The sequence below is a fragment of the Thalia democratica genome, chromosome 2, assembly GCF_965202585.1.
Source record: "Thalia democratica chromosome 2, ktThaDemo2.hap1.1, whole genome shotgun sequence".
NCBI lineage: Eukaryota > Metazoa > Chordata > Thaliacea > Salpida > Salpidae > Thalia > Thalia democratica.
Window position 1 is genome coordinate 31,056,294 of NC_139166.1, and position 25,520 is coordinate 31,081,813.

The window sequence follows — 25,520 nt, forward strand, 5'->3', positions numbered from 1 at the left end:
GCAAAAAATTATTGAAAATTTCAAAATAAATTTTGTATAAAAGTAGTTCCGCTAAGGGACGTAGTGTAATTTAAATGTTCAAGAATCTGCGGTTTAATAATAAAATTAAACATACTAAACTACTTAAATTCAATTCTAACATTTTTAGTAAATTTTGAATAGTAAAACACTTGATATATATGCAAATATAGAAATAAGCTGATAAACTTAATAAATTATTTTTTTCAACACGGAGCCCACCTTAGGGGCTTTTTTAATAAAAAAAGTTTATTAAAAGATGAAAAAACTTGCAGAACTCGAGTTTCGTGCCTACGCATTCCTCAACTGCAAAACAAGTTCTAAATAAAGCACAAAACAAAAAACTCATACACATAATTTTAAACTTTCATTTGACTGTTTTGTTTTGTGCTTTATTTAGAACTTGTTTTGCAGTTAAGGAGTGCGTAGGCACGAAACTCGAGTTCTGCAAGTTTTTTGGTTGTGTTTTAATTTTGATGATATACCAGCTGATTCTTATTAATTTCGTGAAAACACTTTCAACAAATGTTAGCTAGATTTGTGCAATTGAAACTAGTAAGAAGTAGCTTTATGACACATCAAAAAAAACTATTGTAATTTAATTCTTACTTTTATTTTTTGGTGTTTTTAAAAACATTTTAAATATAGTCTTGTATTTATACCATACTAAATCATAGTCAAGTTGTTATAAAAAGGTTTGATCATGCCAATTCGATCATCAGACCACAAGTTTCGGTAGACTGAGACCGGTTTCGTCCTTATTAGGACTCATCAGTCAGTCACAACCGAAAAACTTGTAGTCGTCAATCTACATGCTTAAATTTAGTGGTCTGATGATCGAATTGGCATGATCAACCCTTTTATTAAATTTGAGCTTGTCTCACGGCAAACGAAAGTCCGGACTTGTTCTGCAGACTTTCGCCGATTTTGTTCAAGTTGTTATACAGTTTTTATCGAACTTTAGATTGTTAATTCAGTTTGAATTTTGTTTAGCTGTTTTCCACCAACAGCAATGTATTTGTAATATTTTACACTCAAAGTTAAAAAAACAAACTAATAAAAATCGGTTAGCTTTTTTTAATTTGAAAATAAACTTATTTAAACTTACAGATAAAATATATGCTACTATTAAAAAAAATAACTTGTACAAGTTACACTTGTTTTTAAAACCATGCTTTGAAAAGTTTTTAATTTCTTAACTGTTAAAGAATATATTATCTTCAAATTTTGAAAAATTCTTTAACTGAAGAAAAACGAGTTACTAAGTTACCGTTACGTAAAAACACAAGTTTTTTAATAATTATATTTTTGTTTTGCTAGAAATATGTACTTTTTAAACTTAAAATTTAAGATTTGACTGTATAGTTTTATTCACAAATAAACACTTTGTATATTATTCCTCATTTAAAACTAAAAACAGACCTTTATAAAAAATTATTTTAAGCAAACTATTCGTAACCGTGGCCCTAATTTTCTTTAAATAAATTTGTTAACATGTTGGTGAAAGCAAAATTTATGAAGATTTAGTTATATTACTCATAGTTTATTAATTTTTTTTATAATATCTTATAAAAGACACTAAGTTTTAACTTCTAAAATACTAACTAAGATATATAATCAAAGATATTAACCACTGTCAATAGAAAAAATGTATACTAGATAGCTGATATAAATAATATGTTTTGTAAACAAAATTTGTTAATGAGGTTGTTAGTGTACTAACACGACAAAAATAATCTAAAAAAGTGGGTGTCAAAAAAATAAAAGCGCAAAAAGAAGTAACTATACTATGCAGTATTAACGTAATAATTAAAATGTTTACTATTTAAAGAACGTTTTACTTAAAATAAACAGTCCTATACATATAAAAAGAAAAATGCCGCGCTAAAAGTTATGATTTGATCAAAAGTATCGAAAAAACTCTTGATTAATAACATACAGGTATTTTACTAATTGAGATTTTAATTGCTAAAGATTATTTCAAAAATTTTCAAACAACTTCTACCAGCCATACCTTCCAATTTTTATTAAGTATTTCATAAGAGTTAGGTTAAAAAAAACAACAGTTTTCTACTAATGTAAAAGTATACAAATATTTGTTTACCTATATTTTAAAACAATTAAAGAAATGTTGTGTATGAAATTAATACCCTATTTTTAAAAGCTATGGATTGGGTTGCAATAAAGCTTTTAAGAATAGTTTTTTATTGAAAAATATAAAAGATGTAAAAAAGTTTAACTCTTAACTTGATAAAGGAAAAAAAGAAGATTAAATAGATAAAATAATTATGTTTTTCAGTATCACTTTTGGTAACCATACATTTTTTTTTACAGAAGTAAAAAAGTGTTAACTATTTACATAGAATTTTGAGGACATAAACTTATTTTCATTATCACTCAAAAAAACTAAAGTTGCATAGGTTGCTTTATCTAATTGAATAATAATGTGCAAATTAAATGTTTTAATTACTTTTAGGTTTCGATGGCAAAATAATACGATCTTTTCAACTATAATAAAATATTAAACTGCACATAACAACGTTGCTTATCTATAATGTTATTTTGAAACTTATTTATATAGGTTGCTTTATACAGACAAAGTTTATTCAATTTCTTTCACTAGCTTCGAAAGAGTTTGTATTTTTAAGTTTTATGTTTTGAAAAAAAGGAAATTTCAAGACTTTTTCTTAAGTTATTCGTTTATCAGCATCAATTTCTGACATTTTAAAGGTGACTTTTAATAATGAATGAACTTCTTCACAGTTTTTGTTAAAATAAAGTTTTAGTAAGTCGTTTTAATGTTTTACACTAGGGTAGTTTAGTCTGTAGATTTCATGTTCTGATGTTTGAACTTTGCGTAAGTCATCTAACACTTCACTTTTATTTTAATTTAACCATCATAATTCTTCTTCGTAATAAATTCCTTTAAGTAGCTTTTTTTCCAGTGAACAGTTCAAAAAGAGGGCATCCTATCGACCAAAAGTCGCTTGAATAGCTATTCTTAGCCCCCATAATCATTTCAGGTGCTCTATAATAAAGAGTTGTTTTCATTTAGTAGTTAAAATTCTCATCTAAACTAGCTGTCCCAAAGTTTGTAAGAAAAATATGCACATTTTGAAACTTTTTGCTTTTATTATTGAAAAAGTTCCTTTTAAACAAAACGTTTGCTAGTTTGATATCTTTGTGAGTTATTCTGTGGCAGTGAAGATATTTTACAGTTTTAATGAGGTGGTAGCTTATCATTCTAACGTCTTCAATATTAAACTATAATTTTTTTTTATCTTTGTTGCTTTCTCGATGGCAGGCCAAGAATTTCGTTCACAATGCAAAAATAAAAGTCGCTGTCTCTAAAATATTTTAACATGTTTACAAAATTGTTATGAGCAGCACAATTTCGGTCATTGATACTTTTTAGCTTTAAATATTATTTTAATTCACCGGGAAATTTCTTTAAAACTTTTATTGCCACTTTTCTTTTAATTTTGTCAAAACATCTAAAAACATTAGAAAAACCGCCGCTACCCAGCTTTTTTTCTTAATTTTGTACCGGTCTACTATTATTTCTCCTACTTTGTAAGCTGATTTAATTGATGTTGTGTGGAAAGTTCTATTTAAATAGTCAACAATAGAACATTTAGCTGCTTGCTTTTTCGTTTCACTTAATAAAACTTTTTTGAAAATAAAAAGTAGACTTGAAGTATGCTTTAACATTACAATTCGTAATATTCATTCGTATAATCGCAAAACGTAAAAACGATCTGTAATAATTTTTTTTTAAGTTCATTTTATTACAACTAAGTTTTATACATTTAACTCAATTGCAAAGAAACAGTTTTTTTAAACTTTTGGTTTTATAATTAATATCTAAATTAATACCTGGTTTAATCTAAACCTGTATAACATGTCTACTTTTTTAAGTTTCTTTCAAAATCTAAACATAAAATCTGTTCAAAAGTTATTAATATAAGGTCTAATAATACAAGCATTGTTGTTTTTGATAGGACTAACGAAATAGCTTGATTTATGCAACAAAGAAAAGTTTTATAAATTTAGCTTTGAGTCACATTTTATACTTTACTAAGTTTTATCATATCTCAATTTTTTTAAATAACATAAATATTAATTGTTAAATGGTGGTTCAAAGTACATCAACAATTGATTATATAAGTTCATAATTTGACGCAAATTATTACATTTAAGTTAACATAAAAATTACAAAGTACAAAATACATGTAGGTTACAAATTTATACTTTCTACAAACAGTCTGGATTAAGTTAATTAAAAAAAAAATTTTGACCAACCAATATTCTATCAATAAGTTGACAAGAAATGTTTAAGATATGTACTAAAATTAAGGTTACGTTTTATAGCAAAAAAGCTCAACAAACTTTGATTGGTCAAAAAAAAATCCTATTCTATCAGCCGCTGATTTAACAAGGGTTATTCATATTTATTCTTCATCCAATTTAGTATCGTTCAAACATAGCTTAAATCTTTCCACACAAAATGACTATTCTAAAGTTCGTGTAGTTGTTGGAAAATAAAAACTGCATTGAAATATTTTACAAACACAACCTATTAAATATTATCAGGGTGGTCACTGGTTTTTAAAAAAAATTCTTTAAGGTTTTTAACAGTATACTTTTCTGCGTCTATTTTAATTTTAAAATTATTTTAAACTTAAAAACTGTTTTATATACATAGTATAATAACACTAAAAAGATACAGTAAAGCTAATTTAAATGAGTTTTTTTGATGATGACAACTCTTTTTATTTATAAAATAGATTTTTCGTGTCAAATCAAAATTTTACTACTTAACATGTAAAAATAGTTTAAAATTCCAGGTTTTTTAGTGGTTTTAAAATTTCTCAAACTCCAGTTTTTTCCAGATTTCTTTAGCTTAATTTGACAAATTCCAGGATTCCAGGTTTAGTTGGCACCCTGTATTATCTATTCATTTGAGTTTTTATTTCAAAAAATTGAAAGTTAAAAAAATCAGACTAGCAATTTTTTAGGAACATATATCAATTTACAAAATAGATTTACTCAGGTATACCGGGTATTTTTACTTAAGAACAGACTCTTTAGCAAAGCTAAATATTTATTACATTGAGAACGCAGTTATTATTTTACTGTAACTTTAAAACAATATCAAAGTATGTACTTAGAACATAAGATGATTTCTTTTAAGTTTTCCATTACAAGCTAAAAGAAAGTTTTTAATTACATGCTTGTAAGTATTTAAATATAATTCAGAGTTTCAAAAGCAATAAAAATCAAACTCATGCTAATTATCTTTTTTTCTCAATAAAAAAAATTAAAAACTATAATTCAACTAAAATTTACTTTTGATATAAATGAAATATTATATACTGAAATGCTAAAACCTGTTGTTTTATTATCCAGTAGTTTATTATTTATTTCTATATAAAATTAAACACATTTTTGTTTATTTAAAAAAATTGTTTTATTACACACAACAACAATATCACAAAATTTTTCAAAAGCACAGTGTTTAAAATAAAAGGTAAAACTGTAAAATATTGCGTAACAAAATTAAGTTCACAGTCAATAAATAAACTTCAAGTTTAAGCTATACTTATAGAGGCACATTTATTACACAATAATTCTTATAAAAACTATAACGTTTTAATAAAACATAAAACCAATAAAAGCTGTGATAATTTACTAAAGACAATCGCCACTCGTTTGTAAGAACTCTGGAAATTTAACAGCTTGATATACTTAAAACTATTTAAGTGAATCTAATATTTAAATTAATATCATTTAACTTGCTCAAAACACAAAACGTTTGCTTTTTACATACATAAAATCAAAACCAGATAAGTTTTAAAACTTAACAGAAATATTATAATGAAGTATTCATCAAAACTAATAGTTATATTTACTTCTTCTTTTTACCTTTGCTTTTTCTCCTTCCGTCAAGTTTGTCTTCATCGAGCAATTGAGCTTCCTTCTTTTCGAGTTCGTACCTGGCATCATCGATCATCTGCTGCCTGTACTCGTTCCTTGATTGAAGCAGATGCGTCCTATACATGTCCGTTTCCAACTAGAAACATTAAGGTTAGTTAGGAAGTAGTACTTCTGACATTACTGTAACTTAGACCGATTCAGTTAGTAAATACTGCTATGACAAAAGAGATACGAAATCATCTCACTTACTAGTTGTAGCTTTACATTTTTAGTTTCAGCTAAAGTGTTTTTAAAAAATATAATTCGAGGCTAGGAAAACGCAGCAAGAAAAAACTAAAAAACATCTTAAATATCAGTCAACAAATTTACAATCAAATAAGAGCAAAGTAATAAAATAGTTTAAAAAAACAGTTTTAAGCATTTCAATCTAGTCATAACTCCCTAGGAGTATAATTGAATTTTTTGGACCTAAAGCTTGTTTCTACACCAGGAGTTACTTTCGATAAGTAAACGAACAACTTCTCTAGAATAAGAAGGTCGCGGGCCGCTCTCACAAAAAAAATCTTCGGGGGAAAGTTGTTAAATATAGCTGTAGGAATCGATAGAAAAACCTTTAAGCCATAAATGTGATTAAAAATGCAATAACAAAGCACTAGTAATCATTAATTACTAAACTTTTTTCAACTTTACTCACAAACGGTCGTTTCAGTACTTTGTAATTTAAGAAAGATCATACAGCGCTTTATCGCGACTATGCCTGCCGTAGGCTGTTAGTCGTGTGAAGTTTATATTTACTCAGGGTTCGTGCTCAAAATTTTTTTCATTCAGCCTGACTGAGACCAATTTAGCCTGACATTTTTTCAAAGTAAGGAAAATCCTCTTTAGAAGTCATTTTAGGTATTGGGGGTCTTGATTAGTACTATTGTAGTCTCCGAGTTCAACCAGCTTTATCTCGAAAATATTTTGAGCTTTGAAAATCTGCAAAAAGCAACTCATAGCTTAGTTACAACTCAATAAAATAAAACTAAATTGTCAAAAAGGTGGTTGACTCCCCTATGCCCTTAACATAACAAGTTCAGTGATAAGTTTTAAAATAAGTGTTATATCTAATCTATTACTAGTGTAAAAATTTTATATATATTACACAATTGTTCAATTTAATTAGACACTAAGTAAAAATATTATAATCAGAAGATTTACAATAAAACGACGTGCATTGTCGTGTTTTGTTAAAATTTAAAATGAAAGGCTTACACAAGTATGAAATTCAAACAAACAGCTAAGTTGTTGAACTAAACTGTAATACTTAAACTGTATTTTATTTATGTATTTTCATAACTATGATGTATATAAACTACTCATAACAAAATATTGAAGATTCTTAAATTTTTTTTAGAGATTCAACAAAAGGTTTTTTGCATTTATTTTTACAAATAGTGACTGATTTTCCAAGATTTTTTACAAAAGTCCGGTTTTTTTTGCTTAAGTTGTCAAATTCCAGGTTTTTTCAGGATTCCAGATTTTTTGGTCACGCTGTAATAAGCCGCATCTTTAAGATTCTTTAATTCGTAAAAAGATGTAAAAAATTTATAATTTTTTGACTAACAGTTTATCTGAAATGAAATACATCACAAAGAATTGTATAATGGTACACATAAGCAACACATTGTACTTATTTCACAGAAATACAATGCTTTTTAACTCATTTTAACTAATCAAATTAAAACTTTTAAATATTGAAAGAAAAAAAACTTTTAAATCAAAATATTCACAAAAACTGCTTTACGACCGAGCTTTAAATCAATTCAAACACACATATTCTGAATTGAAAAACATACTTGCAACTGCTGAATTTCTTCCATGAGTTTCTCCTTCATCACTTTCCGCTTCTTCTGATCTTCGGCCAGGAACCTTTTCAGTTCGTTGCGATTTTTTTCATCTTGCAACTTCCTCATCTCGTATCTTTCCAGTTCCGCCTGGTTAAGTTCGTCTGGCGTCAGGTAAACTGGTTCCTTTTTCTCAGGTTCAGCTCTGTTGAAAACAACAATTTCAAGTATTGGAACGTATATGAAAGAATAGCGGAAGATAAGAAGGTGTTATAGTTGTTTAGTGTGAGTATATGAGGTTAAAGGGCATTGGGAAGATAAATCCTTTTTTGTCTTACTTTTTACGTAAATAATTAAGCTACCAGTTACTTTTAGTCGTGTATCTCAAGTTTAAGTAGCTTTTGAGATATAAGCAGTCAAATATTGAGAGTTTCATAAATTTCTTTAGGAAGGAGAAAACTGAAAGGCGAAAAATGAGCGATTTTAAAGCAATTTTTAACAATATGTTTTATCTTTAGAAAATTTAGATAATTTTGTTAGAAAAAAAATCTAAATTTTTAACTAAAAATAAATTTTTAACTAAATATTGTTTAATAAACAAAAGAAAACGTGTTTTCTTGGTCCTAATATACTTATTTTTAGTTTGAAAAATAAACTATTTGTTCTAAACATTGTTAGAAACACTACATGGAAATTTAAGATCTTTAACTTAAAGCAGTTATACTTTAAGTGAATTATTAAGCTTCTAAGAAAACTGACAGTGAAAATGCTGTGGTCCAAAAGTTTGTACATCAAAAGTTATTTGAAACTTTTATATTTAGTAAAAATGACATAACTGCAACAAAAATTGACAAATATTTTAAGGTTAAAATAATAATTTTAAAAGTGATTTAAGCATAAATAATTTTTAAATACATTTTATACTCAAATATACTTGTTATGCGTTGTTAAAATGTTTTAATAGATAAACTTAAATCGTTTACTACAATACAGATTAAAAAATTAAACTACTCAAAAATCTGTTCATTGTTTTTTTCACTGTAAAGAAGATGTAATACTTGCGGTTTTAAACTATAGTCACTTATATAGGCTACACATTAACAGTTGATTTTAAGTTTCTTTTATTTAAAAAATAAGCTACACATACATAGAAACTGTATTGTACAAAGTTTTAGCAATCATTAAAGAAAAGATTTAAAATTTTATATTATTAAAAAAAAAATAATTGAAACAAACTAACTCGAAAGGATTTTTAATTCCTAGTGAGGATTCAGGAACTGGTTCCTTTTGACCTAAATACAGATTACTTTACTTTATTATTATAAAGCTTGTCTAAAATTTACATAATTCTCTTTAGATCGTTCAGTACAAGTTTTATTAACTAATGTACTAAATAGATTTATGCAAATTTTATATTTTATTCGCGACCGGTTTCGGTGGCAAGAGATTGCGACCTTTTCAAGCAAAAATAAAATATGAAACTGCATGTTTCATATTTCATTTTTGCTTGAAAGGTCGCAATCTCTTGCCACCGAAACCGGTCGCGAATAAAATATAAAATTTGCATAAATCTATTTATATAAGCTCTTTACATCCCAGTAAATTGAGCATTCTTTTTTAGTTAAGGCAAATAACTATATAACTAATGTACTAAAAATTTTCAATACTTTTTGTTAACTGAAATTTTAGTTAAAATGAACTAAAGTATTGAAAAATAACTTACTACTTTCCTTTTCTTTTTCCTTTGCTTTCACAGAATCTAAATACCTTTGTCTTATTTCTTTTGCCTATAATTTTTATAATAATCTAAATACTGTCCAAAACGTTTAATAAAAATTGTTACAAATTAAAAATTACAAAGATAAACACTAAAAATAAATATATAAACATAGAAGTCAATAAAACAAAACACATTTATTATACAAATCATTAGGTGACTCTGGTAGCCACCGTCTATCAAAAGTCACGAATATCAAAAATATTTGTATTTAAGCATTTTTTTATTATTATACCTTTGTTCCAAAATCTTTGCTTATTTAAGAAAGCAGTGAAGCGTGTAATGCTCCAAATTAACTAATTCTAATGCTATTTTTAAGTTCTTTTTTTCTTGATTCAGAAAAAACAGTTTAGCAATTTTCCAAAATGCTATAAACAACAAGCTTATTTTGAAAACCCTGAGAGCTCTGCCTTCATCCAGTGCCTCCCACGCCATCTTCATCGCTTTCACCTGCTTCTGCCGCGTCGTGTCCCGCTCAACCACGATGTCCTCTCCCCTTTCCTGGTCCACAACCACCCTCATCTGCCACGACGGCTTCGATGGGTCGATCATCACGTTCTGCCACAAAAAAATAGCTTGTATGACAAGCTTAAATAGTATGTTTTTTAAATGTGTTGATATAAACCAGGCAAACACCAAAATTGTAAGACAACTTAAATTATAACAAAAAGTCAACAAATTGTTTTTAATAACTTTTAATAATTTGAATGAGCTATAAGTTTATTTTCCGTACACAGTTGCATAGTTAACCTTCCTCTTAAGTTCGCACTTTGAACAAAACTAAAACACTAGAACCCAAGAAATCATTATAATTTATTTTTATAAAGTGGCTTATTTCAGTATGTTAAAATCCAATAATGTTATTAGGAAATATAAAATGAAATAAAAAACAAAAAATAAATATAAAAAAAAATTCTATTGAAGCTAACAACTAAATATGTTTGAATATTAAACTACATATAAAAAATAAAAGTTTTAAATCTATAAACAAGTTGTAATACATTTTGTAACTGCTAAATTTAAGTTTAGTTAATGACTGTTTGAATAACTAAAAAAAATATACTAGCTATTGATCTATAATAGTAAAGCTTTAAGAACAAGAAAATATCAGTTTAATTCTGAGAAATGCTTAATTTTTTTAACTAATTTATTGAAGACATACTATTAATTATTCATAGTAAACTTATCCTTAATGACTAAGTTATTTTTGATTGCTTAATCACCCTTGATAGCCATTTACATATCAACTATTTAACTCACCCTTGATTTTAAGTTAAATTTTAAAAATACGAATTTGCTCTTTAAACACAACCTTTTTTGGGTAAAATGAGCGAACTCAAGACGAAGATGTCTGTACTTAAAAAAGATAATTACAATAAAATTTGCGCTTAAAAGCCTTAAAAATAGTTTACAATTTACAAAAGTTACGCAGCCAGCCAACATTTACTTTCGAGCATCCTGGCCCGCAAAAGAATTTGTTGTAAAATTTGCGTACAACTAAAAAATTTTCCCATCCCTATGATGAATGTTAAAAAAAGGTTTAGAATTGTAGTTTAACAAATAAGCTTTGAATACTTTTCACTAATATACGGATCCGACCGGATCCTAATTTAGTGGATCCGATAGATTACTAGAAAAGATACAATGATTTTGAGAAAGTTTTAAAGTATGTTATGATAAGATTATAAATAAAACTATTTTATAAATCACCAGAAAAAATTCATGGAATGTTTTATGATATTATACAATTTAAGCTTTATTTTCTAATTAATTTAAATTACATAAGTAGATACCGTAGCCAGAAGAAATATTTTACACAAAAGAGATAAAATTTACTGCCAATAAAAATTTCTAAAGAAATATAAAAATATCAATTAAAGACCACAGTTATCAGAAAAAAAAATAAATTGATTTTCTATTTTATCTTAAATTATTCATAATACTAAGCTTTAAACTTGAGAATAAAATAAAACAAACAAAAACATGCTTGATTGGACAACTACAGTTGGTGCAGTTATATGTCTGGCAAGTATGTCACAAATTTTAATTTTTAGATATTTTTAAAACTAAAAGATTGGGTAAAGTGTAAAAGATTTAAAAAAAACTATTAGGTTATTAAAAAATTTAAATTTAAGCTACTTTTACAGTTGTAAGGTAGATAAAAGATAGCTTAAGATTTTCTATCTAGAAGAAATAGGTCCTAAAAAGAAAAACCAAAAAATAGTTTAAATAATGGAAAACTGACCGAATATATATTCTATTAAATAACCAAATTCGCAACAATATTATCTCTCACCTAGAAAATTAAAGTTATTTCATTTATCTTTTTATACCTCAGTAATACTGGTCTTGCTGTTGGTGTAATTGTCGTAAACTTCTCCCTTCTTCTTATTAGCCGTCTTGCTTCTCCTGTTACTTACTCCTCGTGGAGTGTGAAGAGTGTGCTTCGAAACATTCCCTTCATACGCCGGTGCTGTGTATATAATTCCTTTTTATGTTAAATTTTTGGTTTGAAATAAAAAATATAAAATGTAATTAACAAACATCCAAGTTCTTGTTTAGGCACGAGTCTGAACTCCTCAAGCTCCTGTTCTTTCAGCTTTTCAACGAATTGCTGTTCATCTGCGTTCAACCTCCACGAATAATTGAGAAGTGTCACTTTGATGTAGTACATTCTATTCTCCTGCGTAAAATAAAAGCTGAATATTTTGTCACACGTTGAAAACTTTCATTGGGAGTTTTTCATTTATTTATTTTAAAGGTCTGTAGTTTTTGAATGTTTCGGTTAAAAAAAATATATTTAACTTCAACATAATTGCTTAATATTTAACATAAAACTAAAAACTAGAAACCGTTTACCCTTTACAATAGATATATTTCACTTAAAATATAAATACTGCTAAGTTATTTTATTATGCTTGAAAGGGTTGGCAATAGTTCATTAAAACTAGATAAATAACAAAAAAAGCTTTTATTCAAATATACTTATTACTTGCTTTAAAACTTCTAATAAAAATTTACACAAATGTGCAATAACTTTTAATTTTCATGAGATGAACAAGTAGCCTAAAAATACACAATTAAACAAACAATATCTTCTTCTTCAGTTTCGTGCTTGCTGTCTTTCCTTTTATCGTCTTTCGGTGTTTCCTCTTTTTTTACTTCCTTCTTATTCCTACCTCCCTCTAAAATTTATTTTTAAAAATCTTGTTTAGTCAGCTTCTGTCTTTTAAGTATTCGGTAACAAAAAAAAAACTCAAAGTGTTAATGGTCAGAACCAATTATAAACAGTTTAAATTTTCAATATGAGACAACTGTTTAACAAAGAAGTTGACTTGGAAGTTTTTCTAAACTTGTACTCTTTGATCTTTACAAAAAATTCAAACAGATTTAAGAGCATCTACTTCTTTATTAACATTGAACTATTTTCTGAAATATAACATTTAGAAGGAAATTAAAACAGATTTATTAGACGTAAAACTAACCTTTCATTGTTTAAGATGGGTCAGCAAACTATGGCTGTAAACAACTTGTGAACACCACCTTATTAACTAAGTTTTTCTGATAACATAAATTCAAAAGCATATTTTAAATCAATTTTGAGAAAGCCTTGTTGTTAATTTAACAATATTTTTATTAAACTTTGCTGTTTCGTTTTTTTTTTTAATTTACTGCAAAATTATAGACACCGCGATCCTAGAAGTACTTTGTCTTTATATTCAGTTCATTATTTTTTAAAAAGGCTGCTCATTTTTTTTCTAAACTGTTTAAGTATTTTAATTTTTTATAAATAACGGGTTTTACAATATAATATTATTATATTACAAATACACTATCAATTAATAATAAACTTTTTCAGCCCGTTGTATTATAATATGAAGTCATATTCACAAAATCTAATTTCAAAATTTTATTAAAATTTATTGAAAGCTTACTGTTCTTTCCCTTTTCAGTATCTTTGGTTTCTTTTTCCTGTTCGACTTTTGCGGTAGTTTTTCCCACGAAAAAGCAGTATGGCAAGAACATTTGTCCTCTAGATATCCTACTTGCAACAATTTGCCCTTTGTTGAATATCTGAGGCAAACTGTGTGTTAGTTGACAATAATAGAATTTTTTAAGTGAACTACTAAATATTATAGCAGTAAAACTTAAATCTTAGTTGTACTGAAATTATAAAATCATAAAAGGTAAACACTAATTTCAAAAATTACAAACCTCTAGTTTGAACTGAGCTTGCTTGTTTGACGTTTGTATTTGAATGCTGACCACCTGACTCACTTTACAATGTGCTGTGTATCTGAATTTATAACAATATGGTATTTTTATTATTATTTTATTATATTAGTAGATTTTGTTCATTAAATTTAAAAAGAAAAATTAACAAACATTTCTTAACAACTAAAGTGAAAAATTAAACAATTGAATTACTTTTCTAAAAGAAAAAAAAAACTCACTTAAAAATAGTAAACTTTTCATTGGGTATATAGTAACCCTTGAACTCCTTGATGACAAAGTTTGATTCGATGTGCGTGATTGGCTGCAGCTGAGGAGGCTGTTGTCCAATCAGCTTCAACTTCCATCTACCACCGACCAATGGTATCTCTCCTGTTTTCATCTCGCACACCATTGTGTAACCGTTCTGAAAATGCATAATGTCAGTATAACATTGTAAAGTTAAACAAGCTCAGAGTTTATTTGTTTTTAGCAATCTAAAAGATAAAGATAGACATAATACAGATAAAAGAACATTTTGTAAATATAAACAAGCAATAAACTTTCAATCTAAAAACTTTTTGATTTTGTATAAACAGAAAACAAATATTCAGTTGAACGACTTAAAATATATAAAAATTAATTTCTATATCATAATTGATCTTTGAATTAAAATTATGAGGTATAATAATTGTAAATAAAGCCCTAAAATCTTAAATTAATGTAGTTTTTTAATAGAAACCAAAATTTTAAACCAAGAGATGTATATTAATCAATTATCTTTATATTAACAGTTTATTTAATGACACAAGAATAATTAATAACTGTAAAAAAAATAAATACAACAGTTAACATATTTCTGTAATATTTGTCAAGAATTGTTAAAGGACAGAATCTTCAATATAGTTATTGTTTTTTCAGCTCTACACAAAATTTTTTGCCAATTAGTCACAGATACTACAAATAATTCTACCACTTGGGTTTTTATGGATTTTTTTTAATGATGAGGTAACTGATGCGTTGACACTAGGTTGCGTCATTGCAACCCGGCCATCTCCTTTGTCACAACAAAACCAACTGCCCCGTTTATACTTCTATCCTTTACAATCCTAAAAATTCCTTCAAAATATCCTCATCTGCTAGTCCATACATCGTTTACAATAATTTATGTGAAGTTTACAGCAACCTTTTGGACAAGTACGAGCATGTATCGGCTTTTCTCTTAACACGGGCAGCAAATTATTGAGTATTTTAAGTCAAATTATGTCGTATACTGAGGAAGTCTGAACGTCGGACAATAACCAAAACAGAAATTACTTCAAGCTGCTTTATTCAGCATAAAAAGTCTTGCTCACTAAAATTTACATGCCTGAATGTCCCTTTAGGATATTATCACCCAAATCGGTAGTCTTAAAGCTGATCAAAATATGTGCACCCCGAATAGTAATTTAGTGAGGCGCTAATTTTAGGACAACGTGAATTTTTTTTTTACTTTTCGTTACAAAACCCCAGAATATCTGATGTGAATTTCAAAAATTCAAAACACGAAGATATATAGCAGGGTTTCCCAAAATTATTTTTATAAAACCCTCTGTAAAAAATAGAAAAAACTATGGTCAATTTTTAATTCATATATTCCATACCACTCCATTATAAGCTCTCCCTATTTAAAGTAGATTAATTTTTAAATGTTTTGTTTTGAAAAACTAAAACTTGCATTTATATTGATTTTATTTCAGAGGATAATCAGAGATGCAGCTACATCTGGTGTTGAATATGTAGAACTATTAAATGGCCATTTATTAAGAGACACCGTCAATATGATTCTCTCCAAATATACTAATAGGTTTCTTTCTTAATAACAGTTTATTTAACTAATAAAAGAATGATTAGTACCGTAAACAAAATAACTACAACCAAAAACCTTATGTATAAACGTAACATTAAACGTAAACATAAAAGTATATACAGCTAGGCTAATACTCATTTTATTATATTTACTCAAACTATAAATATATTTTTTCAAGTAAATACAACATATTAAAAACAAAACAAATTGAAAACACATAAAACTACGTATTCAAATTGACTAGTACTTTAGTTTATTTAAACCTGGTTCTTTGTGTAGAGATGCGGTATATTTTTATTGAAAATTCTTCTGACTTCTTTACCAGTATCATTGTCAACAACGTGCAACAAGTAGTTAGTTGGGGTGATCCCCTGAACTGTGGGAACCAGCCACGTATTTTCTTCGCAGCTAAAAACTCCCCTGGCGCAAAATATTAATGTGAATAATTTTCAAAATAAATATAGCAGTACGGTAAGAACTAAATACGTGTTTTAATTATTTTAGCTAGCAGTTTATATACATATAAAAATAGAAATAGTAACATTAAAACTAATTAGAAAAAAATGTTTATCATTATTTAGCTTTTTTTTTATAAATAACAAAATCTGTTATTAAACTTAATTAAACCGAAGTGTCCAAAGTAATTTAGACTGTTAATTAAATTTAAGAATAGGAAATATTTATAGTCAGTAGTGCAAGTATTTACTTGATATATACATATTTACAAGATTTTAAAATTGTGTAAAAGGTTTACTATTCTTATCAACTTAAAAACAATTTAAAAACACAAAAACAATACATTTTTACAAACCTAAACACAAGGAACCAGTGATGGCTGGGTTGTTCAGGAAAGTTTTCCTGATGTTCCGCGTAACAGCACTTCTTCAATTCATCGTCTTTGAAATCGTACTTGTCTATCAATGACGGCTCTAACTTCAAAATTTTCCTGAAATTGTCAAGTATTAGGAATTGTATTATATTTCTACTGTCGTTACCTCAAAAGCACTGTGTTGAATCAACTAGGTATATAAAAAATAACTTCAACCCATTTACATGTTATACATTTAATGTTTTTCAGAACATCGTAATAGTATTTAATTTTTATAGTTATCTAACTCACAAAACTATGTGAGAACATTTACTTAAGATACGATATTTTGAAAATATGTTTCATATAAATAAAATTAAATTAAATTTTGAGGAAGGATAACGGAAAACTTGACATCTGTTTCTGTGATCAGGTAGTTATCAAACTTTAGAAAAATTGTTTATAGCAAGTGCTGATATTTTATTTATTACTTGTCTGTTTAAAATGATCTTTAAACTTTAGTATTTTACTATTAACAGCGAATTTATAACAAAAAATCTTAAGAAGAAATTGTATAACAGTAACAGTTTAGTATAGTTTAAAACTACCTTATTAAGAATATTCCATGTGAAAGTTGATTTATTTTCAATGCAGATTTGAGTTGGGCCATTAGTGGTGACTCTCTGAACTGCACACTAAAAAAATCTTTCATTGTTTTTCTAACAATGTAACCTCTAAGAAACTTCTGAATTACGACGCTTGATTCCAACTGTGTATCGCTAACTTCTGTTATTAAAATGAATATAGTCATGCTTTAACTATTAATTAAATTAAAATTGTAGCAAAAGTTTCTGTATTTTTATAAACCTATTTATAAAAATGTTTTTTCTTATTAAAAATAAAGTATATTTATTAACTTAGATAATATAATTTCCGAAGAGATTTTGTAGGTGTTATGACAAAGCTTAAACTTGTTTTAAAAAATATTCTGTCGTCATTTAAAAATAATTATTTACAATTTACTATTAAAAAGTCATTATTAATAGTTACATAAAAATATTTAGATATATAAACTAGCTGAGTGATTTAAATAAAAAATAAATTATAAAGGTAATTTTTACGCAGAAAACTAATTTGAAAACTACACTGACCGATAGATTTAAGTTGAGTTTTTCTGTTGTCCACTAAACCCTTCATAGGTGTAAAATTTCCCGTTAAAACTCTACAAATATGTTTCACGTCTGTTGTGCTAGTGTCTATCAGTAATCTTTCAATTAAAGCAAAAAATGCCTTTTGAAATGCCTAAAATTTACGTTTCAATAAAATTTTTATGCTTCAAAATAAACTACTGGTGTTAACATTTGTTAGTGTTACAATGCACAAAAATTGAATTATTTGTTTCCCTTACAACCTTAATTAAAAAAAATAAATAAAATACAATTTTATGCAGCTGGAAAGTTTCTTCATCTTCAGTAGTTCTGATATATGCTTTAGTGAGATTTTTCATGCATTTTTTCCAACTTCTGATGTTACCAACCGAACTCACTAACTGATCAATGCAACTAGTAACTTCTCGAGCGACCAATTTGAACCTTTCACTCTCCTGCAAATCAAATAAACATTGTATTGATGTAAACTTTTTAGCATACTCAATAAATACAAACACAATTAGTGTTTCTTTTTTGTGATTAAGTTAATAACTCATAAAAAACATATTAAATATTTTTGTCGTTTAACTACGTACAACTTAAATTTTTTAAGTATAACAATTTTACACGACAATTCAAATTCATATAGAAATGTTTTAGAGGTCACATCTAAAAAAGTAGCTTAAAATTCAAGAAAACAAAAACTTTTCTAAAGGTCTAATCAATAAGATTATGATGTTATAAAAGAAAAAAATAACTATCTATTACAAGATAAAACTCATAATTACTAAAAATAGCAATATTAAATAAAAACACCGTTTAGCCACATCCCAAAAAATAGCTTAAATATTGAAAAATAAAAATTTTTCATGTAAGTTTAGTTATTTAGATTATAATATTATATTTTTAAAATATTAATTAAAATAGATAATTCACAACAGATCAGAGTTTTTATAAACAAAAACGTGGGAACTTGAATAGTCGTGCACCCTAAACATTCGACAATAAAAACTTAAAAAAATAATTTTGATTATGTATCAATATAGGTAAACCGCAACGACTATCAAAAATTATCTTTTACAATACTTAACTTTCTAGTAAAAGTAATTTTAGTATGATTGACAATACATGTACGAGTAAACAATCGTCAAAAAAGTAAAGTTAAAACTTAAAATTGAAGAAGCAAAATATTTATTAACTGTTTTAAGCTAAGTAGTATTCCAAAAGGATAGTACTACTCTTAATAAATTTTAATTTGAATAAAACTATTTTAAAAACATAAGGATGTTGTTAGCGTCGCTTAAAAATCTACACTGTAAGTTATATATAAATGTGAACAAACTTCTTTAAGAGGATTCATGACTACATTTTCATCACCATAAGTAAAAGGTGTAGTTGAACACAAATGCATGTAATGACCGAAATTCCAGTTTATGTTCAGCTTCAACAAATTTCTTCCGGCCGGAAGCTGCAAGCACAACGCTTTTGTACCTGTTATAACGTCAATAAACTAAAATTAAATGTTTTACCGTTAAGACTGAAAACATTGAATTACAATATCGAACCTCATTGGAATAAAAATTAAAACTATTTATTTAACATAGTGAAAACATATATTTTATTGTTATAATATTGGTACTTTAATGCTAAAAAAAATAAAAAACTAATTTGTTTTTATAATTGTTAATCGAGAAAAAACTGATAAATAAGTAAGAAAACAACTCGAACCACAAGTATCTATGTGCATGCAAGTTTGATAAACTTTGTAGTCCAGCCAAGAAAATGGTTCCACTACAACAGAACTTTTATAATTTCTCCCATTTAATGTTAATCTGCTGTCTTTCTTCTCCAGTACTAAGAGTAATTAAAATTACAAATTAACTGTATTTTAGGTGTGCGTGAAATAGCTTCTACTAAAAAGTAGTACTTTTACTATAACGAAATAAACTAAAATCAACAAAAAATCAGTAAAAACTTACTGAAAAAGATTTTCTGAAACATAAAAAAACTAATAAAGCTTTTTTATAAATAACAATGGAAGCTCTATTAGTATCATTAATAGTTTACAATAAATAAAGCTTCTATGCTCTTTACTTGGCTTTGTACTTCCAACCCAAACATAATTTTCGAATGTATATAGGTTTTAAATTTCTAACACAATACTTAGCGAATCCAAACATTCTCTATTTTAAAAATCCCAACTTGCAACAACAAATCAAAGCGACCAACCGTCTGAATTAGACTCTCCGGGAGAAGTTTGGTCCTGTTTAACGGATGACAAGTATTTGATGTCGGTACCAGGCCAGTACGTGAGAGCTGACAGGCAAACTACAACTTCGCTGGCTTCTGTGCTGTCCACCATCAAGTAAGTTGTCGAGTGGCTCTCCTCCGACTGCTTGTCACACGCCTGTTGTGTTTCGTCTTATTTTGAAAAATTTCAACAATGCAACTCCAACTGCTTTTTAGTGATTAATAGAAATTCCCATAAAGTAAGAAAAGTAATTCAAAAAAGTATATACAGTATTAAAATATTTATTACAAAAGTTTAAATACTGTAACAGTTCTTTTATAACTTTAGAGTAATTCACTATTTGAGCAACTTATTAGCATTAAAAAAATAAGAGTTTACAACTAGCCCCATATAAATTTTTATGATGACTTAGAACAAGCATTCTCATGACACTTTTAATACTTGTAAAATGTAGGAACATATAACAATAGTAATAATTTTTTTACCTCAGGGTTGTAGTTGTTTATGCTGGTCACTGTGTTCTTTTCTGCGTGTTTCGGGTGAATGTTAGTGTTTGATGACTGAATGTTGCTATTTAAATTTTAATAATCTTGAATGCTTTTTAAGCTATTTATATATTAACAGAGATGTCAAAAATAGTTTAAGCAAAACATTTATCCGTATGTGAAAAGGTTGTTAAGATATATTTCTACTTAAGTTAGAAATGATCGTGAAGTATCAGATCAAACTGTTCTGAAATATAAAAGAATCTAATAACTAAAATTGCTTCTAGAAAAAAAGAAATTAGTTTTAAAACTTTTCAATTAATCTATACAGTGTTGTATGGGGTGAACTAACCTCTTTTTACCACTGCTGTTGCCACTACCGGGTACTGGTGTTTGTGATAAAATGACTGTATTGTTGGTTACAGACGGTTTGAATTCGAACGAAGTAGCGTTGTACTTGTAAGTATGGGGTTTGTGAAATATAACTATGTGTCTGTTTTGAAACAATTGATTTTTGCAATATACTTTTCTTTTCTATCAATGCTTACAAATTTAGAAATTATAATATGAACTTTGGAAGTAAATTAAGCTATCTCAATATACAAATGTAAACTGAAAACAGTACAACAAAGTTGTAATACAACTATCCAAATTATTTTTTGTAAAGGTATGTGATAAATAATTTAATTAAATCCGAAAGTAATAAAATTTAATAAAAGCAAGCTTACTTGAAAGTTTTACAGAAATCGTCGAAGTCGATCCAGATATTTTTAATGAAATTGGCATCTTCTTGCATTTTCTGTTATAAGTATTAAATATATTTAAACAAGTGAAACTACTAAATTTTATAAAAACATTCAGTATAAATCAAATTTTTTTCACTGTCATAAATACTTATTTAAAGTATGTTGAACATTTTTCAATCTATACATTAAAATATACAGTTTACTAAAGGAAATTTTACAAATATGATAAATATTCTCATTTTATTAAAAATCAATTCGTTTCTACGATAATTTGCAACTAGAACTTTTTTTAGCTCTATCAAAAACATTAACATAGACACAAGGAAAATGTTCAAGATAATTATAAACAAACAAAAACATACATATTCATTAGATACTCTGTGGACCGCAGGTGCTGCCTGGCTGAAATTAACTTCGCTCTTCTCGCTTTTCTTTCCATCGGCGACACTTTGCAGCAAGAAGTTGCTTTCCTGCCCTCTCTTCTTCAGCGAGACGACGGACGACGGTTTCAGCGACCCCTTCTTCAAATTGTCACCGCCCGCCGACGGTCTCATGCTCGACGGCTGCTTGACGGGAGAAACAGCCGGTGTCATGTCGGCTGTCAGCTGTGCAAATTAGTATTGTTTATTTATGTAAAAAATATTTTCATTTGTGTGTTGTTTAGCTTAATGTTATTGTTATTCATGTGAGCCTTCTACTGCTGCCAATCCTAAAGTCTAAAAGACAATACAAACCGCATATAGGTAACTTTATAACTGGGTAAAGTTGTATATTTATTTTTATAGTTCATGAATATATTATCCAAAATACAAATTGGTTGTTTTTTCATTATACTTTTTAGTTTTAAAATATAAGTTCACCTATAGGCATGAAGTTATATCCAAAAAATACGTTAGTAGTATGTATTTAAAATAAACTTATCAAAATATTTACGTTTTTTTAAATGTATTGTTTGTAAGTATATTTTGCTTTAGAAATCATATTTTTTATATAGGGTGGGCTAATTACAGTCCGCAGACCGGATAAAGCCTATAGAGCAGAGGTATTCGGTACTCAAGTTATAACTAATTTTCTTTAATTATAGCTGTTAAGCAATTAAATAAGATTTTATACTACAGCATGTATATATGCGAAAGCTTTGTCTATAGGTAATTAATATAGAGAGAAAATGGGCAGTGTTTGTAAACAACTAAATTAGATTTTGTGATCTGAAGCGATTTCTATAAAATTCATTGCTTCTCTTTACCTGATTTAAACAACCTAAAACATTATACTAAAAGACTTTAGATCTAATTTTATTAAAATCTGCAAACGTTCTAATAGTTTATTAGATATTAAAATAAAAATAAAAATTTTAGTTTAAAAAAACAAAAAAAAATAATTGGTTTTTTTTTCAAAACTTTAAAAAATCCTGCAATCAATCATTTTAAAATTTAATAATAGATTTTTTGTGAAAATTTGAAGAAATTTGGTTAAAAAATGAAGGAGGAGATCGATTTTAAGTCAAATGGTCTTTTTTCGCGTTTTTGGTTAGCGCCTTCCATAAGGAACCCTATTGACGTCACCGACTTTGATCGCTTATATCTCAAAAAATACTTTGAATTTTTTCAAGCAGTTATATATGTCTGATAGCTCAGACAAAACTCTATAAAATAAGACCATCTTGTAAAAATCAAGGCCTATGCCATTAATAACTTTATTATACTGGGTTGCCAAATGTTTTTGGTAATTTCTTTCGAGTTATCTGAATTTCTTTTAGGTTTTTAAATACCAAGTTATTTGGTTCATTTTTAGTATAAAATTAAACTTAAGTTAAAAAACTGTCTTAAATATTATAAATATACTTTTAAGCTACTTTAAATGTGTATTTTAATGAAAAAAATTAAACCATGTATTTTTTTTAATAATCTTTATGATAGAGTTTCATATCATATCGAAACTTTACTTTACATGTGAAAGTAGTTTAAAATTTCAGGTTTTTTTGTGACTTTTGTTCGAAGTTCCATGTTTTTTTAATTTCACAAGTTCCAGGTTTTTTGGTAACCCTGTATTGTAGATTTAATAACAAACTTAAAAATAACTAGTTTTGCCTTGTTAGGCACGTTAATGAGAGTAATGTGGTCCACAAAAACTAAGTTTGTAAAAATTACTTATAGAAGGCTGCTGACTATAAAGCATAAGTGTTCGGGTAAAAAATATTTTGCAAAAACTAGTTCATTTCAGAAACTTTTATCATTTAATAATAATACTTATAAATTTTTTAGCAAACCTACGAAAAATCACTCATTTGCAGTTCATTTGTTGTAAATTAAACAAGCAGAAGCGTTTTTGGTTGTTTTTATGACATAAAAACCTACTAAAATATTAAACTAAGTAAAAAAAAGATCATAATCTACAGTGCAATTATAGCAAGCAGTTGATTTGTTTTTACTTAGTATATTGTTGTTACTTAGATACTTAGATAAAACTTTCACAATCTTTGTAATTGATCAGCTCTAATAAATCAAAAACAATTCAACTGACAGTGCACACAGGACTTTCTGATTGTACAGCTTTAATTGGTTCGTCTTCGTCAACTTCTCTCAACTGCGACACCGAGTGATGAGTGTTGGGAACAGTAATAAACGGCGAACAAACTTCCAGCCACATATCTGGTTTCGATGGTGGTTTTTCCCCTGTAAGTTTAAATTTTTCATGACAAAATCCTACTTCTACAAGTATTTAAATATTTAAGTGTAGCTGTTAACTTGTTTTCGTTCAATTTTGTATAAGCTCTAACACTAAATAGATACATGTGCTAATTTTTTGAACACATGATAAACTACATAGCTAAAGAAAAATACAGCAAAAATTTGGAGTCATGTACCAAAATAAAATCTTAAACTAAGCTAACAAACTTACATGCGTAAAAAAATATTGACAAAGACTTTGTTACATAATGAAAAATCAACGATGAAATTTGTACATATAAGTAAAACACAATAAACTAAAAAAATAAACCTTCAGTTTTGTTAGGACGAGGCCTGATCAGTTTCCACCTAGGTATGGGTGGGACGACCACTGGAGGCATAAGAGGCAGCGACCTGGTTTTTTTGATGAGTATCGGGTGGTACATGCTCGACGCTAACCCCTGGCTTCTTAGCACTTCACTGCCGTCTGACTATTGTGATGCATTAAACATTACTTTATTAATCATCGTAGCAAGTTAGTGCATTAAATTTTCAAAATTACCGCTTCGTACTAAAGAAGCACAATTTTAATTTTTTTATCAGTTCACAAATCACAGAAAAAATTGTATCGCACATAGAATTACTAAAAAACACAAACATACTATGTTAGAGATGATAATGTTTAGAGTTATTCGTTTTAATTCATTTGTTTATTGACTTTTTATCATTCGTAAACGCTAATACAACTGTTACTATGTAAAATAATGATCACAATATTTTTGTTCTATTCAAACTAATATAATCTTTAATAAAAAATAACAAAAACTAGTTTCCAATACTTTTCGAACAAATCAACTGTTTAAAGTGATCAAAAACCTTACAACTATATTAAAATGGTCTAGACTAAAGTAAAACAAGTTATTTTTAATTCAAAACACCAAATTAAAAACATTCAACAACACAACTACTTTTTACAGAAAATTTGTAACAAACCATATCTTTTATGCAGGACAGGGGTGGTGGTTTGGAACAATTTTGATCAAAAGTAGCGAATATCATGGTCTCTGGCTGAGTGTATTCAAAAGTTTCACTCTTTGTATCTTCTACAGTTACATACAAATTTAAAAGTAAATAAAATTTAAATTTTATTTATTTTTATTTATATTAAAACTTTTAATTCTTAATTTTGTAAAAAATATTAAAAAAAAAGAAAAAACCCTGTTATGATACTATTTTTTAAATTTAGATTTAAGTTATATATCGAAAGTATAATTATATTAAAATTAGTCAAATAGCTAGAGGTCAGATTTAACTAACGCATTTCTTTAGACTGCTCAAAGGACTTTACTTTTTCACGTCGAGCATCTATCAAAAATAGACTATTTTGTTGATCAAACGATACTATATATCTATAATACTTAAAGGTTATTTTTGTGTAAACCGTAAAACTTCATCTTTAAAATGAAAATCAGTAAAAAAAAACATTTAAATAGACAAATAAACTTTATACAATTTCACGTATCATTACTAAGAAATGTCTGTTTATTTTTACGCTTAGCTAATTAAAGGACTTGGAAAATTTTTAAAACAACCTTTTCGAATGTTAGAAGTGCTGCTTTCGCCTTCCTTTTTATTTTTCATTTTCAACTGCGACGGGTTAACTTTGCTTGCTGAACGCTCCTTCACTGCCAGTCCCTGTTGTGGCTGGGCAACTATCGTTGCTTCTTCCGATTCTATTCTACAATTGTATTCCAATTAGTTTTGATTTACAGTAATCTTTACTTTGCGTCTTAA

The 25,520-nt window shown here is 27.3% G+C and overlaps 1 protein-coding gene across 2 annotated transcripts in view; it reads right to left on the bottom strand.

The window, feature by feature from the left end:
* Positions 1-5,474: 5,474 nt before the first annotated feature.
* Positions 5,475-25,520, bottom strand: part of LOC145849876 (androglobin-like) — a 32,191-nt gene continuing 12,145 nt past the window's right edge. For both annotated transcript variants that reach the window (XM_082954970.1, XM_082954969.1), the window contains exons 10-37: positions 25,319-25,464; positions 25,044-25,091; positions 24,720-24,829; positions 24,058-24,217; positions 23,581-23,732; positions 21,420-21,662; positions 21,040-21,110; positions 20,664-20,804; positions 20,312-20,396; positions 19,805-19,982; positions 19,304-19,429; positions 18,918-19,066; positions 17,866-18,030; positions 17,579-17,729; positions 17,036-17,213; positions 16,431-16,565; positions 15,883-16,039; positions 14,013-14,197; positions 13,774-13,855; positions 13,494-13,632; positions 12,649-12,743; positions 12,103-12,241; positions 11,892-12,031; positions 9,955-10,116; positions 9,505-9,568; positions 9,022-9,073; positions 7,794-7,986; positions 5,475-6,091 (exon numbers count right to left, since the gene is read on the bottom strand). In XM_082954970.1, coding sequence (XP_082811096.1) covers positions 5,927-6,091; positions 7,794-7,986; positions 9,022-9,073; positions 9,505-9,568; positions 9,955-10,116; positions 11,892-12,031; positions 12,103-12,241; positions 12,649-12,743; positions 13,494-13,632; positions 13,774-13,855; positions 14,013-14,197; positions 15,883-16,039; positions 16,431-16,565; positions 17,036-17,213; positions 17,579-17,729; positions 17,866-18,030; positions 18,918-19,066; positions 19,304-19,429; positions 19,805-19,982; positions 20,312-20,396; positions 20,664-20,804; positions 21,040-21,110; positions 21,420-21,662; positions 23,581-23,732; positions 24,058-24,217; positions 24,720-24,829; positions 25,044-25,091; positions 25,319-25,464 — 3,811 coding nt within the window. In that variant the 3' untranslated portion in view covers positions 5,475-5,926. The remainder of the gene's footprint in view (positions 6,092-7,793; positions 7,987-9,021; positions 9,074-9,504; positions 9,569-9,954; positions 10,117-11,891; positions 12,032-12,102; positions 12,242-12,648; positions 12,744-13,493; positions 13,633-13,773; positions 13,856-14,012; positions 14,198-15,882; positions 16,040-16,430; positions 16,566-17,035; positions 17,214-17,578; positions 17,730-17,865; positions 18,031-18,917; positions 19,067-19,303; positions 19,430-19,804; positions 19,983-20,311; positions 20,397-20,663; positions 20,805-21,039; positions 21,111-21,419; positions 21,663-23,580; positions 23,733-24,057; positions 24,218-24,719; positions 24,830-25,043; positions 25,092-25,318; positions 25,465-25,520) is intronic.